General features: G+C 39.2%; 1 protein-coding gene across 2 annotated transcripts in view; it reads left to right on the forward strand.

The window, feature by feature from the left end:
- Positions 1-1,716: 1,716 nt before the first annotated feature.
- plcd3b (phospholipase C, delta 3b) overlaps positions 1,717-20,789 on the forward strand; it is a 32,828-nt gene continuing 13,755 nt past the window's right edge. For both annotated transcript variants that reach the window (XM_056366482.1, XM_056366483.1), the window contains exons 1-3: positions 1,717-2,042; positions 7,347-7,402; positions 7,497-7,608. In XM_056366482.1, the coding sequence (XP_056222457.1) occupies positions 1,952-2,042; positions 7,347-7,402; positions 7,497-7,608 (259 nt within the window). In that variant the 5' untranslated portion in view covers positions 1,717-1,951. The remainder of the gene's footprint in view (positions 2,043-7,346; positions 7,403-7,496; positions 7,609-20,789) is intronic.

Raw genomic sequence — 20,789 nt, forward strand, 5'->3', positions numbered from 1 at the left:
TATTCACTGGACTTCATCTGCTGAAAAATTTCTATAAAACCTTTGACTCATAGGCTATATCCTACAGTAAATAGGCAAAATCCTATATAAAAAACCAAAAAAAACAAATTGAAATCAGCAAGGATATAATTGTTAAATGACACAAAAAGCAAGGCACAATTATAGGCTAATGAAGTGAAATTCTTTGTATATAGCGGCCATCCAGACCCAGTGACCCCTTACAAGTCAGTATCCTTAAAATCTGTAGGCCTATTTCTGTCCTGTGATTTCTATTGTTGTAAATGCTGTTTAAAATCTAATCTACACGTTCTCCCAGGTGCAATTTAAGAAATAGCTCAGAGCACAGAAGCTGGGAATAATTCAGATCAACTGGGGCAATCAATTCATTACAGCCGACAAGGGACGTTAGGCCCATTTGTGCATAAATCAATAAGCGGCACCATTGCCCTAATTACAGTGGACAGCATTACAGGATAAACTATTTTCATTTTCTCAGTCCAGTACTGTGAGTCGGTTCAAATGAGGGCTTCATAGGCCGAGACGAGAAGGACTGTTTAAACATCGGACAGATGAGCGCCCTCCTAGTCTATAATCCTTTTAAAATCTGTCTGTTGTTAAACTGCAAAGATTACACACAAATCCCGGAAGTGCTGAGAGTTTGCCTTCAAAACAAAAGCGTAGTAATTGTAATTTAGTAAATTAAGATTTGAGTGCTTCAATTTTGAGCCCAGAAGAGATTATACAAGAGCTGTGGCAACAAAGTGTAAAAAGTATGGAAATGTTTAATTTAGTCTATATGTGTTTCATTATATTTGATAAATAGATGTATTTTAATTAACAAAAATTGACAAAGCCTGATTTTGTAGGCTAGTGTGTAGAAGTTTAATACAGAGAGCAAAGATGAAGAAAAAATATTTCAGCCACATCTCATAATGGCACGATTCAGAGGCCCACAGTGCTAGATGTTATTTTGGTGAACCTTGACAAAAACAAAAGGATCGTCCCAGTAAAACATGCTACAGACCAGGATTTGATAAAATCATATTCTATTCAAGGGATTTTCTTTCTTAGTAAACAATATATATTTTATTGTGGGCAATGAGCCCATCATATCATCTCTGAGTTTTATGAGTTTATTTCTATGCTCCTTCATACCTCTACTTCACTTCTAATCAGAGGAAAATATTGTATTTTTTCACCCCAATACATTTATCTAATAACTTTAAATCTTTCTTTTGAAATGATCAGGTTCAATATAATCACACAGAATACAAGCAACAAATAAATTGTGATATATTATTATAGTTTTTTATTGTAGGATTTTATTGATTAACAAACTACCCATTAACCCCCTTTACCAGCTGCAACATTATAATTCAATTATTTAATATACATTATTCTGAAATAGATTATTCTGCATAAAGATTACATATTTTTATCAAAGTAAAAATTTGAATGCAGGATTTCTTACAGTATTTCTATACTGTTCTATACTACTATACTCTTTTACTGAAATAAATTATCTGACTACTATTTTAATCACTGCTAAACAGACCTTATGTGAACAAAGTTTTGTCCAGTTATGATAAGATTAGAGTACCCTGAGTCACCCAGCTACTAGCCTCCTAACGTGAAGCGACTTTGACCGACTTTTATGTTGAAAGTCAACCCAGGAAGTCTGTATCTGTTGTCTTGACCATATAGCTTTGTGTTTAAATCCAATCTCAGTGACATCAGCAGGGAGAAGGTTTGGCCCAATTCATGTTATTTTCCTCCAGGATAAAAGCATGAGTAGCGCCGTGGCTACGGAGAATTGCACGTTCTTCTCCTTTAGGATCTCCATACAGTAGACTGCCGATCTCCTGCCAGAGAAAGAACATAGGATCCGGGACAAGGAAGGCAAAAGGAAGAGAGGAAGGCAGAGCGAAATTAAGCGCAGCTTCTTTACATTATGTTGGGCAACAGAAAGAAAGCAGCCCCGGCGGTGAAGAACGGAGCTGGGACGTCCAAGTTAAAGGCCATCGATCCTCTGAGGAATCTTGGTGAGTGTCTGTGTTACAGCCCCCATAATCTGAATGTACTGAATGATCAAAGACTTGATGCAGAATAGGCTACATTTAGCTTTTTAATATAGAGTTTGATCATATCTTATCAAATATTCTAGAATAAATGTGATTTTGTTATGATGTTATGATCAGATATAGCTATACTAATGATAATTTATTTAAATTTAATTTTGATTTATCCTTCAAATTTGTGCCAAACATACCATAGCAACTATTTTCAAAGTAAAAATATATAAAATTAAACTGATGATTTTCTTTAGCAATGAATATCTTCCTATAAAATCTCTTAAGCTTATAAAAAATGTCCATTACAATTTTCTCAGAGCCCAAGCTGACATCAAGACAACAAGACTTTAACAAACAATACCATAATAATCATTGTTCAAAATGAACTCTCTGTCAATGAATCAAGTGTAATAGTTAGCATTAATGAAGATAGAGTATTTAAATTTGGAAAATTAGATCTAATGCTTACCTGAACTAAAGTGTTCACTGACTGGAGGTCAGTATACCATTGTTTATTCTGTATGCCCTCATGACCTAAGATCCTGCCTGATTTCATTGATCAGCACGACCTCTGCCATACAGGGGCAACTAATGCTACAGTGGCTGACTAAAAAGAAAAACCCGCAGACTCATGAGCATCAATGCCATCAAATATTTCAGAATCACTGATACAGACTTTGATTCATTCTGTAGCTCATGTTTGTCAGGTATGATGATAAAAGTATCGGTATATCTCTTGCATTCCACCACAGACAGCACAATGTAGCTCCGCTCTGAAGTGGACATGGACATGTACTCTCCACATATAGTGCTAGCCTGTGTTTTCACTGCTTTCCTCCTCATGACTGTTTTTGGGGTTTGGCCAGTAAAATCAGGTCTGTATGTTAGCGCACAGTTCAGCTGGAACATTGTCATCATTGCTGCTGTTCTCTCAATCAACTATGTACAGTATTTCACAGATCCACCAAATATGTATATTTCCTCTGCATTCAATAAGTTCAGTTTGACAGCAGCTTCAGAAAGTATTCAGACCCCTACACTATTTGCACATTTTATTGTGTTGTAGATTTGAGGTGAAAAAGTTTGCCTGTTTACAGATTTTTACAGAATTGTATAGAGAATAATAGTTTTTACTACTTTATTAAGCTTTTACAAACTGTCAGAAAGCTACTGGTGCGATGTTGGGCTCAAAGGTGGCATACGTCCCATTTCAGTTTCATGAAAATATGGCAGAGAAAGCCCTCTTATAGTTATGTCATATCTTATTTTAGCTTGAAGCTATAGCTACAATTTTAACAAGAATAGCAATGACACTAGTAACAAGCTGACATTACATAAACTAAAACTGAGCTGAATGTAATAATCCACATGATGATTTTAATATTTTAGTTTAAATAAGCACAGAAATGAACCATGTCTTTTCAGTTCTGTTGAGATGGCTAAGCTGTAGGCATATGTTTCACCAAGCCTTCAAATCTGTGAACCTTTAGTATCGTTTATATCGTTATATTATATGAAATGTTACCTAACTCTGTAGCCCATGTGCCTACAGAGCAACCCTGGGGATGGGGGTGGTGATGGGCATACAAAGTAGTTCACATCAACAGACTGGTCTATGTTATTTTCCCTTGGTATATATCAGGGGTTCCCAACCTTTTCCCTATCATGGCCCACTTGAAAATATCAAAAATGTTGGTGGCACGCATCTGACCCCATAACAATATGAGGCCAAATAATGGGTTCTTAGAGCTCTTTTTATTATAAACATAATGGGCAAACATGCTGTGGAAAGCAGGGGAAACATATCGGAAGCTCCACATTCACTAACACAGCATCTGAAACATGTTGCAACACTTTCAGTATTACAGCGTTTTCAAGAAGCTGTCCATCAGCACTACATAAAACGGGCTGCCTGCAATAGGCTAATTAACGAATACATTTTTACAAATTATATAACGGTATCATTCGGCAAATGAGAAATAAATCAATAGGCCTATAAGCAAACTTAAAACCAATGTAGGTCTACATATGCTTTAAATTCAGCATGGCCATAGCCAGACAAAACTTATATACAAGCAACAGCGATTGTTGCAAAGAAAAAAAATGAACAAAATTCAAAAAACTCAATTTCCAGTGGATTTCCCTCCCCCTCCCCGCATAGAAAGACAATATACATTTGCACTTTTGCGCTATATGCCACATCTACTGCTGGCTCATACAGGGGGTTTCATCCCTGACGTATGCACAGCTGATTCATGAAAAATTACATGTTTTATATCAACTCAATAAGCCTACAAACAGCTTGAGCCACAGACTCAAGATTTTGTTGAGGAGTGAGGAGTTTGTTGTGCACCAAAATCAGTGTGTATTTATCAGAATGATAAGCGTAGTTATTTGTATGTTGTTTGTTAGTTTGTTACTAACAGTGGCTGACAGTGTTAGTAGGCATTCAGACTTGGCATTCAGACAGACCTGTTCTAAAATAATGTCAGCTATTAGCTTGCATTAAGGAGAGATATGTCTGGCAATGCGAGACTACTACCTTTTTAATAAGTGAGGGGGACGGAATTATGTTTCTGTGAAAGTGTGGGTGTCGCAACACTCACAAAACCCATGGATACGATGCTCCTGGCCAATGGATTTACTGAGGATGTAATTGAAGAGTTAGCCAGTTTAATTAAGGCTTTGACAGAGCACTAATTGTCTGTCAGAGCAGTGTGTGTGTGTGTGTGTGTGTGTTTGTGTGTGTGTGTGTGCGTGCGTGCGTGCGTGTATATGTGGCATCATAGTGCTGTTATTCCAGTACAATCAAAGGTCATGATCATTCCGCAATCTTTACCACATTTATTATTCTTATTATGACAGTCCTGGAGCCAGACACTGAATGCTCACAGGGTCCAAATGATCCTTACTGCTGACCCCTGTAATAAAAGTGACAGAAAAGAGGATTTCCCCACTGTGAAAAATGTAATATCTTAATTCTATAGTTATTATCAGGTTTTCTACTAAATAAAGCCAATATTTACTTGTGTAGAGAAAGAGAATGATGTTAATGTTAATCATTTGAGGTCTGCCACAACAATCTTTTTCAAAGGTTTGGAGAGGTAAGAAGGGATTTTTTTTCTTAAGCATCTGTGTCACTGTGTGTTTGAGGCACAAAAACTCAATTGCAATCAGTGATGAGATAACCTGTTGTTTAATATGCTCATCACTGATTGCATCACTGTTCAGCATATTAGCAGGACCTGATTTGGGTCTTGGACAAGTACACTTCCATCACACTCAAGCTGAAATGACCTAGGCAGAAAACATGATGAAAGATTGTTCCACTCTGTTGGAACACTCTGTTGGCGGGAGTTTACTAAGTATATATTGTGTATGTAGTTATTGTGCTTAAGTAAGCTTAACACCAACATATTTTCTATATAGATATAAATATTTAAAAATCAAATCTATACCCTTGAGCTAATATTAGTTTTGTTAGTTTGTTTAATCAGCTAAAATATGTAAATATTTAGTAATAATTAAATTCCCTACGTAAAACTAAATTCATGTGGTGTAACCAACTAACTTAAGGTCCAGTTGGATACACATCAGAAATGATATGCACTTGGCTATTGTGTGTATTAGTGCAGCATAATTGCTTTTATGTGTGTGTTTTGTGTATGTTTGGCCGCACAATATAGACATGCAGTATAGCAGTTGTTGCTGGTCACATGCACATGCTGTTCATTAATCAAACCACATGGTTTCATCACAACAGTTGAGGAAGACTGTTGTATGGTTGTGTTACCTGTTGTTTTCAGGTCAGTCACTTTAAAGAGGTCAATCTGTTTCTAAGCCACACTGTCTGAGTCTAGTTCTCTTCCCCCTCACACACATAAAACCACACGCCAAATGAATTCCTCCCACTGCTGCAAAAGGTTGCTGTCCTCATTTACAGTAGCTCACGTGTGTGTGTGTGTGTGTGTGTGTGTGTGTGTGTGTGTGTGTGTGTGTCTTTCCAGTATTAAGACGCCTTTGTAAGTTGTGAGTGTAGTGACCAAGCCCTTCCCAAACCACAGTGAGACTTCTGTTTCAGCTGCTGACTCTTGCTTACTCAGCTTAGGTCTCAGCAGTATCAGTGTAGGAGAGCTTAAATGGAAAAGATTCCTTTGCACAGAGGAAATAATAATTTTGCTGGAAATACAATTCATAACTTACTCTTTTCCCCGATATGCATGCATGGTTATATTTGGCTATAAGATAACAAAGCATCTGGATCTGTGTTTATCAATTGCTGCTACACAGAAGCAAAACTGACTTCAGCATTTAAAATAAATGTAAAACTTTAAAGCATTTATTTTATTTACTTTTTGGCCACTCATAGGCAGTGCAAAACTACCGCTGACCTTTGCATTGTTGCATCATTTTCCCTCAATTTAGACTTCTTTGCTGGATTTGAGACATACTGTTTTTCCATGATTGGCTAACAAACCTTTGTGGTACAGATTAGGACCATGAATAAGACTGCTAAGGGTGCTATGGTAGTAAAATAAATATTGCTTAATACAAACTACTACTCTCAGATCCTGATGGCTGGAAACATGGTTCCACTTTTATAATGCCAAGCATGACAATGCCATACAAGCTTTTAAACAGTCTATTGATATCCCTTATAATAGATTAGTTATAATTTGTTTAATAAGGTGTGCAGAGGGTTAGGGTTAGGGTTAGGGTTATCTGAAAAATTGTAAAGGCTACAGAAGTGAAAGTTGTCAGACAATTCTTGACATGATCAACAATCGTTGCAATAGCATCACCATGTGGCCAGTTATTGACTTTTTTCTAATACTTTATACCTATAGTTTTTTTTATATGTTCATGTTCCTTTCATTGACCACAATAATATCCTTTTTGACAAATCAGTCACAGCAATCACACTCATGTTCTTCAGAAAATGCAGATATTCTAGTTCCTCTCCTGTAGAATCAACAGTCATCCCTCTCCCACCTCTTAATCATACAGTCTTTGTCAGTCTCTCACTCCTCATCTCTATTTTTTCCCTTCCACAATATCAAGTCTTTCTCTAGGTATCCATCCATACCATGTCACTTAGAATGTCAGAATTGCAGAGTTCCCATATGGCCCAACAGATGTACAGTATATATAAACTAACCCCTCCTTCTTTCAGTGCTACTGACTTGAGATCAGATCAGGAGTTTGTGTGTACTTACTGCCATCATGTACACTAATTATATCTGTCTTTCTTCAAATTCATCTGTTTTTTTCAAGGAGTTCAGGATGATGACGATGTGAAGCAGATGTTACAGGGGTCCAGTATGGTGAAGGTATCACTAACTATGAACTATTAGTCATTTTTAGTTGTTAGTAGTAGCTAGTAACAGTAACAGATAAGATTTAATGAATATCTCATGTGTGAAGGTCCGCTCACCTCGCTGGCAGAAGCAACGCACTTTGAAGCTGCTGGAAGATGGTGTCACTGTTTGGTGTCAGTCCCACAAAACCTTGAGCCGTGCCAAGGAGCAACAATCCTGTGAGTGTTTATGCTCTTTACAGTATGTGAATCAGAATCAGTCAAGTGATAAATATCAATTTGATATGGCAGTCATTGGAGAAACATTATACACTACAACAACCATAAATTAACAGGATAACATATAGGGTACAAGGCAGAGAGGATATTTCAGAATTTAGGAGAGAGATCATTCTAAACTGACTCAGGTCTGAGGATTCCTTCTCCTTTGGATTAAAAACACCTCCTGCCCTACGCCATGCTCTGGGAATAACCCGTTTCTCCCAAACTATTCTTAATTGCCTCCACAAAAACGTTTGGATATCAGGTGCGCTTTTATAAACCCGGTAGGGGACTCCATTTGGCCCTGGGGCCGAGGAAGCCTTTTTCACGCCTGACTACCTCCTCAACCTCCTTCCACCTGGGTGGTCTAACATCCATCTCATGGTCTATCTTTCCTAATGGTGGCATGTCAGGTGGAAGGCCGACTACTCTATTCTGCTCAAAATCTGAATGCGTGTTTCTTAGATACTTTTATACTTCTAACTTTGTTGCCTTAAGCTGCCCTCCCTTTTCCTGGTTAAACAATCCTTTAACAAACTTGAAAGGGTCCCTGTAAAACACTGTCCTTACATATTCTTTCTTCTTTCTCTTTTTCCTAAGATATTCAGCCCTTCTAAGTACTGCTAGCCTGCCCCTCAAATCTTCTTGCAACACATTAATTTCCCCCCTCTCTTCCTCTGTTGCCCTTTTCCACTGCTTTCTTAATTGTCTTCTTTCCTTAACTAATTTCTCCATTTCCCTTTGCCGTCTAGACTTAACTAACTGTGCTCTTTCAACCCTCTTTCTGTCTTGCACCCCAAATCTTTCTGCACCATAGGAGTAAATTATATCTCCCATCTTCTCTAGTCTATCGCTTGCATTTCCTCCTAGTCTGCTTAAAATTACGAACAAATCTCTATTGACTGACTCCCATTCTTTCTTGCTATTTGCCCTTGGCCATTTAACTCTAGCTTTCTGGACTAGAGTCTCTGGACTTCATCCGACTTATTCGATTGACTTCTTAAAAAGTATCGATCGATGCGGCCACACTGCCTCCTTTGCAACACATCTCTTTCTTACCTACTATGGCTTCAAACTCACGTTACTTTCTGCCAGCCACCTGGAGCTTATTTCCCTCTAACCTAACATTTTTGTTCTCTCCAGCTACGCTCAGGTCACCTTGAGAACTATTCTGCCGAGCTCTAGTCCTAGAGAATAGGTCCGTGCCCCTATCCTTCACTGAGTCGCATATCGAACTCATAGTCATGTCCATTCCAGTGTCTGTTGCCGTGTAGTCTGCCTGTGAGTCATCTTCGACCCCTGCTCTCGCTGACCCTTGGGGTATTTTAACAGTTAAGTCGTGGCTCGTTTCAAAGGTCTGTACAACAGTCTCATGAATGATGTCACACGTGCCTGCAGGCTCTGTTCGTGGTTGAATGTAAACAACATTGGCGACGATGTGTGGGAACTCTCTCGGTATATAGTACGGTCTAAGACCAACTGCCAACAGTTCAATATCCCAACAGCAGATCTTTCCTTCACTCTGATGTGACTGGGGTTGCACCATCTATTGTTCACAAGCAGAACCAGTCCTCCACCTTTATTCTTTCCACTTGCTCTGGCGTCTCTGTCCGTTCAAGACTATACTCACAATATGCTCACTGGTTCTTCACAAGTGCCTCCAGTTCATCATACTTGCTAGCCAGGGAGTTGACATTTTCCCATGAGGATCGACGGTGGAAAAGGCTAATATCTCCAGTAAAGTAGGCATCATGTTTTGACAAGAAAAAGGAATGCATTGGATGAATTTGGAATTTTTTTTTAAACTGTCTTTCATGAGTCTGATATTATAGGAGTGCAATGCTAAATCTTTGAAGTCCTCTTCAATAGTTAAGTTTAATGTGACAGCATCTGCTGAATGGACCCAAAAGCAAAAGTGAATTTCTCATATTGTCATGGGTGACATACTTTGAGGCCAAAATTAAGTGTCACGCTGTGCTGAATAGGCTATGCAGCTCATTTTCTTTAATGGTCACACAATTTGTAACTTGATTAAACCATAAAGCCATGTTATCATTTGCATTGCTTTTAGTCATTTGGGTTTGGGTTGCGTAGTCCTGCCTCTCACCTTGTTGTTGTGCCGGTGTGCGATAGGCCACAAAAACAAAACAACATTTTTAAAAATAGCCTATTTCTTCATGAAAGAGGCTCTGAGGCTTCCTATTCTCTAATTATGTGTTAACAAAAATGTCAAATTATATCACTAGATTGCGGTAATGAGGTACAATAACATTCATAATTTTTGTAAAGGCATACTAACTTTAAAACCTGTTACTGAATCATGATCAAGTTTCACAATGACAGAGAAATGGTTGCGATAATCATAGTAACTCATTCACACACCTGTCTGCATGCACACATCCCAAGAGGAGCAGCAGAATGGCAATAAATTATAAATTTATGAATAATTCTCACTTTACCCTGATCGTCTGAAGAACTCTCTGTTTCTCTGTCTCGTCTATCCGTGCGCTGTCAGCGTCTCATCACACAGCGCACGGATAGACTTACCAAGGAGCAAAAAATTTTTTACAGAGTGTAAAATTGTCCTATTCCTGCTGTTAGATACTGTGTATACTACTTATATGCTATTAGATTACCTGGGAGATTTAGAAAATATTAGCGTGAAATGAAGATATGATATTGAGGGGAGCGGAGCACAGCCCAATTTAACTCTTGCCTCTGAGGGGAGGGTTTCAGTCCCAGCAGGTTTTGTGCTTAAATTGCAGGAGTTTAAGCTTAAATTGCGTTGACTGGTTAACAAGTTTAGAGTTGTCTACAATGAATGGGCTTACACTACACACACAATGTAGCATTGCCCTCATACACGGGTATGGTTAGCTCAATGTCTGTGCAGGTAGTCAGACTGAGCCAGTGAAGGAAAAAAACTACTTTCAACTACAACGCAGTACATGTAGGGCACCAAAACAGCCTAATGAATAATGATCATGCAACGACCATGTGTAGTTTAACTTGCACACTCACAAAGAATAGTCCCATATTCATCGCAGTTTGGAGCCCTGCAATGTCTGCCAAAAATGATCATATCAGCCATGGATCAGTTGATCTCTCTCATAGATAATTGGTATTGGTAATGGGGGCAAAAAGAACTTGATCGAAACATTCCTAATTAACACACTTGCACCATGTGCTTTAGACCATGTGCTTTTCACTGTTAAAATAGGGCCCCAGATGTTAACAGTGCAAACTAAACTAAACTAAATTTTGTGGATTACCTGACAAGATGTCAGGCTTCACAGGGGACTGTTCTGGCTCTGTTCCCGTTCACCCTGTATATGGCAGACTTTAAATACAACTTGACGCAGTATCTGGGCAGAAATTGACAAAGCTGATTCTTATTGGCTAATTGGACTCATTAACTCCTACCCCTTTTACTCTCAAGTATGAGAGTATGTATAAGGCAAATCAGCACTGTGTATGTGTGTGCGCTTGTATGTGCATGTGTCATATACAGTGGTGTAGTCTACTTTATTCTAGTTGGCACAATCTGGTCAGTGCACAATCTCACTCAGCTGTGTCAGCTCTGTGTCTTCAAGCTAGACACAGGTGTTCGACATGGCTCACACACACACACACCACACACACACACACACACACACACACACACACACACACACACACTACTTAAGCAGTATCTGGGGAGAAATGGACAAAGCTGAGTCTTATTGGCTGATTAAATTAATTAACTCTTACTGTTATTACTCTCAAGTTTGAGAGTATCTATAAGTCTGATTTCAGCAATGTGCTTGTGTGTGTCTTCATGTCTTTCTATGATTGTGAGGACAATTTTGTTAAGAACCCATCTTTGTACACATATATGTGCACACATATATTGACAGACACATAAACCACCTCCTGGATATTCACCTTTTAAAATATCAGAATTTTGGCATCAAATTTTTCAAAGCACTGTACTTCAACTAATATGAGCTGCTTTTTCAACCATTTTAGCATTGTGGTGAGGGGATCTTTTCAATAGGACTTGTAGTTTTTGTAGAATATCCCATTTTCCCATTTTTGAACACAAGTTTCATCTTAAAAGCTTCTATCTGCCTAAGGAGACAGAGGGGATTGCCCCCCACCCCGGTGGCCACAGTGGCAACCAGTTTCTCAGCAGGTACTACTCAGCAGGTTTTACTGGGCAGAAATGGGCAAAACTGATTCTGATAGGCTCATTAATTCTTAGCCTTTTAAATCAGGAGAGTGAGTGGAGAGCAGCTCTCAGGTATATGGAATACACCGACCCATTTTGCCAATCGATTTGGTGATGACTGAGGTTAACCCTGTTACACAAGCACAATGGTAGAGGAGGACATAGGAACTGTAGATGTACACTTCAATACTTGTTTATTTATTGCAAGTCATATCGTCATCACAATATTTAACAACATTGCAAATTTTCCTCATATTGTGCAGGACTACTGGTCATATTTTACTCACTAAGATATTCAGGAAAATTATCTCACCATAAAATACTGACCTTCTTCATGCAAGATGCATAAATAAATAAAAAAACAAGAGATCCAATCTGAAAGACACCCGAGGTTAGTTACACCCGGTCTGAATGGATCAAAGAATATGCTTTCAGAATGCAGGCCTCCTTTGTAGACACAGTTTTAGACATATTGACACACAGACCCAAGACCTGGGGCAGTACTAAAGCACTCTAATAGACAGAATTAGACTGTATGTAATTTGGACCCAGAGTCTCAGTCTCAGTTCTTAGTTACCAGAAGACATCTACCATACATTAAACACTACAAAATTTGTTCCATACAACCATTGAAATCATCCTTTCAGGGGCCCCACCCAGAGGTTAAAATTCTTGGTTAAAATTGGTAACAAGCAGGCCAATCCTTTTCCATAGAAGTGGTTCTGACTGGGTGTTTAAGGTGAAACACTGTAAACACTGTATCTATTTTTGAACTTTAAATGCTACTTATACTCTGTACAGACACAGACTGCTCTCCATCTCCTCCACTATGTGAGAGTCACACAGAGTTCCTTGATTATAGAGCTCATATATTTTCAGGGTAAAATGGTAGCAGATCCTGCTCTAGTTCAAACGGTGAGATTATAGGATATTATATGGTGGTGGGAGTCGGCCCTGGAGCTTGCGGTTTGGTGCTATATAGTTATCATATGACTCAACCACTAGGTTACCCTGGACAAGGCCTGTAATTGCCACAAAACTAGATTTACTTGTGATGTGGCACAGTGCATGTTTGTGTCTACAGGTTGTTGTGCGACTATGTGTATATTTGCATGTGTGTTATAGGATCTTTCCTGCAACCACTAACAGCTGTGTGTATGGTTTAGTATATGTCCTCTCTATATCAGAGAACTTATAGGTTTCTCAGACTACTGAACTACGGTTAAATGCTGATGTTAACTATAGCCTGACTAGGTGGTCTACTGCTATGGTTCCCAACCTGGTTTGTGAACCTTTAAATAAAGTAAGGAGTGTACCCCTAATTGCAGGTTATTTCCTTATTGTAGACATGAGTTGGGAGCATTTTGTTAAAAGAATGATTCTTCATCCTAGAGATAGGGGCCTGAAGAAGTGAAAGTATCCAGTATGCACTATTGCATTGCACTACTACTTTGTAAATATTTACTGTATTGTTAATGCACTAACCCTAGCCTTCAGCACTTGTTGCTGACCCTTAAGATTATTGCTTTAAGCAATTACACGTAGAGTGTATCCTGAGTGCATCACAACATTTTGATCAAATCCTCTCTTCTCTAATCTGAACTGTGGTGGCTGAACAGTCAGAGCACTGATATCAGCACTCTTTAGACAGCCTTTAGTTAGAAGGACAACCTGAAATAATAGGGGGATGCCCCCCATAAAAAAGGTAAAAGTTAAGGTCACAAGTATACAAATGCAAAAAAACACTGCAAAGAAAATACACAATAAATACATAAAATATACACCCAATCCAAACAAATTACCCAAACACCTCTCTAAACAGATCTGCCTTTAGCTGTCTTTTAAAAGAATTTACAGAATCAGCAGACCTTAAGCTCAATCACCTCAGCTCTTTAAGCAGGTGTGTGGGACAGACAGTAATTTTAGATAGATAGATAGATAGATAGATAGATAGATAGATAGATAGATAGATAGATAGATAGATAGATAGATAGATAGATAGATATCCTAAAGGAGTTTTTTTAATCGAAAACAACTGGACTAGGTTATTTGTCTGGGAAGACGTTTCACCTCTCATCCAAGAGGCTTCATCAGTTCGTGTACGCATCTGACCAGGCTAGGACTGGTCCAACTTTCTGGTGTGGAGACCCAGGTATTTAACCTCTTGTGGGCGTTCACAAGGATGATGATGTCACTGGTTCCCTTTTTTGCTCCAAGATTATTAAAGTAATAAGATTATTATCCAAATATGTTTGTATGTATGTCAGACAAAGATACTGCAAGCTCAGGGATATGACCCACAGGTTACTTGCTTGTCAGTTTAGACAATCACAGGACCCCAGAGCCATACACTGTAAGTCAAAAGATGGTGCCTTACTGACAGACTATGGAAAACATCAGCAAATGTTTTGCAGATTTTTACGCAAATCAATCGCATGGCAAACCAGATCTTGACGCGATGGAAACATTTTTCAGAAATCTTAATTCACCCAAGCTGTCAGTGGATTCAGTGAATGCACTACATGCTGATGTTACTTTGGATGAAATAAATAAATATCATCTCCTCCTTCCCCACTAATAAAGCAGCTGGTCCAGATGGCCATAGTATAGAATCCTTTAAAACATTTAATTCTAAATTGTCACCTCTACTTGTGTATGTTGAACCATTTTGAGCAGACCTCTATTTTGCCACCTTTTCTGTATAAAGATAAGATCTCACTGATTCTGAAAGCAGGCCGTGACCTTGAGGTGGTTTCATCATGTTGCCCCATTTCCTTGTTGCCCATTGAAACAAAAATCCTTGGATAAATGCTGACCAACAGACGAAAAGAATGTATATGTGTATTATACATCTTGACCAAACTGGCTCCATTCATTTTCTACCGCTTATCCTCTAGTAGGGTCGCGGGGGGGCTGGAGCCTATCCCAGCATCTTCTCGGGCGAGAGGCGGGGTACGCCCTGGACAGGTCGCCAGTCCATCGCAGGGCAAACACATAGAGACAGACAACCATTCACACTCACAGCCACACCTATGATCAATTTAGAGTATCCAATTAGCCTAGTCCCCATTTTGCATGTCTTTGGATTGTGGGAGGAAGCCGGAGTACCCGGAGAGAACCCACACAGGCACGGGGAGAACATGCAAACTCCACACAGAAAGATCCCGCGTCCGAGCCGGGACTCGAACCCGGCACCTTCTTGCTGTGAGGCGACAGCGCTAACCACTGCACCACCGCGCCGCCCCCAGGTAGGCATATGTATATGAATTTGTGCCGCTTTTGCAAAATCATGTTATTTCATTAGATACACAATGTGCTTTTGATCAAGTGGAGAGGCCCTATAAGTTTACACTCAAGATATTTGGATTTGGACCTCCTCCACAAAATGGATTGAGATTTGCACCCTACTGCCTCAGTTATTACTAATCAAAATATGTCTCCCCCTCTCCCCCGATCAGACAGAACCCTGATATATATATCTCTCATTGACATGTATGGATATAAGCATCACCTTCCATTATATACATCTCCAACTTGCAATTATCGATATCCCCTCCTCTGACTCCAATTAATAATTTTGGCGGTCTCTTTTCTGTCAACTGGGTGAAAAAGTTAATGCCAGTTTCTGCAGGGATTAATATTACTACAGTTCATTCCTTTAAAAAGTCTATAATAACTTTAAATAACTTGAATTAGCTAAATATAATTGAACAAGTTAAACATAATATTGACTTTTGGAAAACCCCTATCTCTCAAGTCGAGAAGATTAATGATACCAAGATGGTTGTACTGCTGTGCTTTCTTGTACCTGGCCTTAATGATAGTGTAATTTGCATTTGGAAACAGAGGGTTATCTGTAATTTAGGTGACCTATAAATTCATGGAAACATTGTCTCATTTGCACAATTACAAGCTGTTTACATCAAGTTTTTTCAGATATTTACTAATTCGAGACTGTGAGGAAGCATTTGCCCAATTTTGAAATCTTGGATAAACGTGAGTCCCTGGAGGCAATAAATGGTTTTGATCCTGTTATTTAAGGGAATAACAGAACGACATAACACATAGCAGAGATTTAACACAACAGGACTTATGCAAGCATGGGCAAACACACTGAATTTAAAGGGGACATATTATGCTCTTTTTCAAGTTTAAATCAGTATCAGAGGTCCTCAAAACATGTCTCTGAAGTTTACTATATTTCAGCATGCCTGTAAACCCCTCTTTTTCAGCCTTGTTCAGAACAGGCTGTTTCTGTGTCTGTAGCTTTAAATGCAAATGAGCTATGCCTGACCACGCCCCTCTGCGGCTTGGGCTCCTGGCACCATGCTCTAATGTTTACGGTGACCGTGACCAGCGACCTGGTGTCGGAAGTGCTTTGGTTGAATCACACGACTTTTATCCAGAATCTGACCCAGAGGGAGAGGCTGCTGAAGAAGTTCAAACTCTAAAACTGTAGTAGGACGTTTCTGAATGGTTGGTAACCAATTTTGTGTATTTTGACATTACATTTTCAGTTTGTTGATGTGTGCTGGCACAGTTACTAATGTGTAGCTAGGTAGCTAATGCTAACTGTTACTGTCTCGTCATTACTGGGAGCTCTTTTGGTAAATAAGTACTATTGTGAATTTTGTAATTATCCGTCATGCCTCCTTGGATATACAGTGGGTACGGAAAGTATTCAGATTTAAATTTTTCACTCTGTTTCATTGCAGCCATTTGCTAAAATCAAAAAAGTGCATTTTATTTCTCATTAATGTACACTCAGCACCCCATCTTGACAGAAAAAAACAGAAATGTAGAAATTTTTTCAAATTTATTAAAAAAGAAAAACTGAAATATTACATGGTCATAAGTATTCAGACCCTTTGCTGTGACACACATATTTAACTCATTTCTTCTGATCCTCCTTGAGATGGTTCTACTCCTTCATTGGAGTCCAGCTGTGTTTAATTAAACTGATTGGACTTGATTGGGAAAGGCACACACCTGTCTATATAAGACCTTACAGCTCACAGTACATGTCAGAGCAAATGAGAATCATGAGGTTGAAGGAACTGCCCAAGGAGCTCAGAGACAGAATTGTGGCAAGGCACAGATCTGGCCAAGGTTACAAAAGAATTTCTGCAGCACTCAAGGTTCCTAAGAGCACAGTGGCCTCCATAATCCTTAAATGGAAGAAGTTTGGGACGACCAGAACTCTTCCTAGACCTGGCCGTCCAGCCAAACTGAGCAATTGTGGGAGAAGAGCCTTGGTGAGAGAAGTAAAGAAGAACCCAAAGATCACTGTGGCTGAGCTCCAGAGATGCAGTAGGGAGATGGGAGAAAGTTCTACAAAGTCAACTATCACTGCAGCCCTCCACCAGTCGGGGCTTTATGGCAGAGTGGCCTGACGGAAGCCTCTCCTCAGTGCAAGACATATGAAAGCCCGCATAGAGTTTGCCAAAAAACACATGAAGGACTCCCAGACTATGAGAAATAAGATTCTCTGGTCTGATGAGACCAAGATTAAACTTTTTGGAGTTAATTCTAAGCGGTATATGTGGAGAAAACCAGGCACTGCTCATCACCTGCCCAATACAATCCCAACAGTGAAACATGGTGGTGGTGGCAGCATCATGCTATGGGGGTGTTTTTCAGCTGCAGGGACAGGACGACTGGTTGCAATTGAAGGAAAGATGAATGCGGCCAAGTACAGAGATATCCTGGAAGAAAACCTCTTCCAGAGTGCTCAGGACCTCAGACTGGGCTGAAAATTCACCTTCCAACAAGACAATGACCCTAAGCACACAGCTAAAATAACAAAGGAGTGGCTTCGGAAAAACTCTGTGACCATTCTTGACTGGCCCAGCCAGAGCCCTGACCTGAACCCAATTGAGCATCTCTGGAGAGACCTGAAAATGGCTGTCCACCAACGTTCACCATCCAACCTGACAGAACTGGAGAGGATCTGCAAGGAAGAATGGCAGAGGATCCCCAAATCCAGGTGTGAAAAACTTGTTGCATTATTTCCAAGAAGACTCATGGCTGTACTAGCTCAAAAGGGTGCTCCTACTCAATACTGACTTTACAGACAGCTAAAACACCTTTCAAGTGTGATAAAGTTAGCAGGGTGGCTCTAATCAACGTCATACAGCGATACCAAGCAGCAGGATTACATACAATCTGTACAGGGCAAAACCCGCCTGTGTGGACGGGGCAAAACGTTAGCCACATTAGCTGCTATGCTAACAACACATGCAACAGGCTCTTGTGTACATACAGTAAAGCAACATAAAATGGTAAAACTTACAGCTCCCAAGTTTGAAGTTAGGTCTCAGACAGTCGGTGCTGATCCATGCTTTATCTTACAAATGTAGCGAATCCCGCATTGTACTGGCCCTCGTTGAGAAAGCAGTCAGACGTGAAATGGTTAGCCTGCTACAACTCCTAAAGTGTCCATCAAAAATAAAATAAAACAAATGCACTGGGTCTTCAGATCCTCAGATGTAGGGGGTAAAAAGACAGCCGAGCAATTAGCGTGCTTCGCTCGTACCTTCGACATATTTTTACCGGAGCCGTGATGCGAGGGAATAAACAATAGTGGCTGCAAGGCGGACTCAGAGGGCGGAACACACACCTAGCTCTAACTCTAGGAACAACTACCTCCTTATCTTCAGCCAATGAATATGAGAAAACAGCTTTGGTTTTATTTGGAATCATAATTGCAAAGAAATTAATTCTATGAATGTGGAGGTTGGATTCTGTACCCACATATGATTTGTGGTCGGGAGAAATGGCAAACACACTGCACCTGGAGAGATTTATAATGAAGATGAGGAGATATATTTGATAAGATCTGGGCCCTGCAAAATTCTAAGGATAAGAATTAATTTGTTGAATCTGATGTAAAGCTCCATGCTGTGTATTCTTTCTCCTTTTTTAAAATATTGTGTATAATAATGTGTATATATACACTTCTGTTCTTTTTAAAGAAACACTGCTTTGTACTGTGCTGTGTTTACATCACATTTCCCTTCTAAACTTCTTACGTGGTTTAATTTTAATAACTGTCAAATGATCCAATATTTAATAAAAAAACATGCACAGGGTTTTGCTGTCAAGTCTGTGACCTTACAGAACTTATGAAACAAGCTGTGTGTAGTTTCTAGTGCAACCACAGACAAATAGAGATGGGCAAACACCATCTGGTGTTTGGTCAGTAGTTATGCTTAATTTGGTTTATTCAAATCCATTAGAGAGTTTGATGTGATGGTTAACGTACACATATGGGTGCATTCATACAGAATTTAGTGTTATGGTGAACAAAGGTTGAAAAGACGAAACAGAAACAGCTGTTTGTGACGGAAACACTTGGGGAAAACTGTGCATTTGTGTTGCTTCACCACTGGAGTTGTTTGAGTCTGAATTTGGTAGAAACATTCAACTTTCAATGTGACAGTTGGCATATAGTTGGATATAGTTGACACTATATCCGTACACACCATGCAGAAACACACTACAAGCGGGTTTTTCAGCATGTTCTGTCCTTGGCCAAGAAATGAACCCTATAAACTGTGATTACCTATTAACACACAGCAGCAGTCTGTATGGATACTACACACAATCCAAACTGTGATCCAAATTCAACACTGAATCTGCAGTATATTGTAGAAATAGTGGTGGTTTGACAAATATTAGCTGTAAATAATAGCTTGGGTGATTATAGTTTGGCAGTGTACAACTAGCCTAATTTTATTTATTTCAAACATGCATTGGTTTCCAAGTGTGAGGTACATTATATGTGATTTGTGATATCTGTGATAGGAAATAATAATGATAATTACTTCACAGTGGCATCACTTTAACATAGGATATCATTTACATGAACGAAACGTAGTCTTACCTAATAACCACAAGAGGTCAGTGCATGAACATGAACAAACACAAGCATGGCACTGATGTCCATGGGTAGAAGGTCACATGACTAGACTGACTGAGTTACTTCATTATGGTATGGAATTCAATGATTCCTTCCACTAGTCTTAGCAACATGACAGGTAACACAGTCAATCCAGTAAACCAGCTTTGGTATAACAATAATTGCCTATAAACTACATGAGTTCAGTAGTTACATGTGTATATTGTGCATTAAGCTAGTAGCCGGCTAATTATCAAATCTGGTCCTGAACACTGCATAAGACAACTATATCACCGTGAAGACATAACATCAGATATTATTTAACAGGACTTACATTTTTACTGACACACATTGCTGTCAACAGACCAACGGAGAGAGGTGAGTTAACTATTCACACAGTAGAGTCTGTTGAACAGGTAGCGTGCAAGTTGAAAGTCAAAAGTCGAACAAATTTAAATAAATTAAAATTAATTAATAGGGTGAATATATCTTATTGTCTTTTCCTTGTGTGCTGCTCAGATTTGTGTGTCTGAATGTCTGTCAATACAAATCTGTTAATTTCAGAGCTCATGAGTGTGTTTTAGAGACTTAAAATAACATTAACTTAACTATACACTAGACAAAGGTAATATGCAGTAGCTACACATTTTGCACTGTTTATTGTGTTGTAAATTTAATTCTTAATAAAAAATAAATAATGTTTTGTTCATCAGTCTACGCCCAATAATCCAAAATGACAGAGTTTTAGAAATCTTCGCAAATGTATAAAAAAATCTAAAATCCAAGTCTCTACCAGCTTTGCATGTGTGGATTTGAGCAGTTTATCCCAAACTTCATAGCAGATCCTCTCAAACTCAAACCTGAGACTTCAGGTCTCTCCACAGATGTTCTATGAGGTTTAAGTCTGGGCTTTGACTGGTTCCCCCAAGGACAACCAGAGACTTGTCCTGAAGCCACTCCAGTGTTGTCTCAGGTCACCTGCTCTCTGAAGCAGGTTTTCTTCAAGGGCTTCAATTGCCACCAGGTACC

Source organism: Seriola aureovittata, chromosome 21 (genome assembly GCF_021018895.1).
Source record: "Seriola aureovittata isolate HTS-2021-v1 ecotype China chromosome 21, ASM2101889v1, whole genome shotgun sequence".
NCBI classification, from domain to species: Eukaryota; Metazoa; Chordata; class Actinopteri; order Carangiformes; family Carangidae; genus Seriola; species Seriola aureovittata.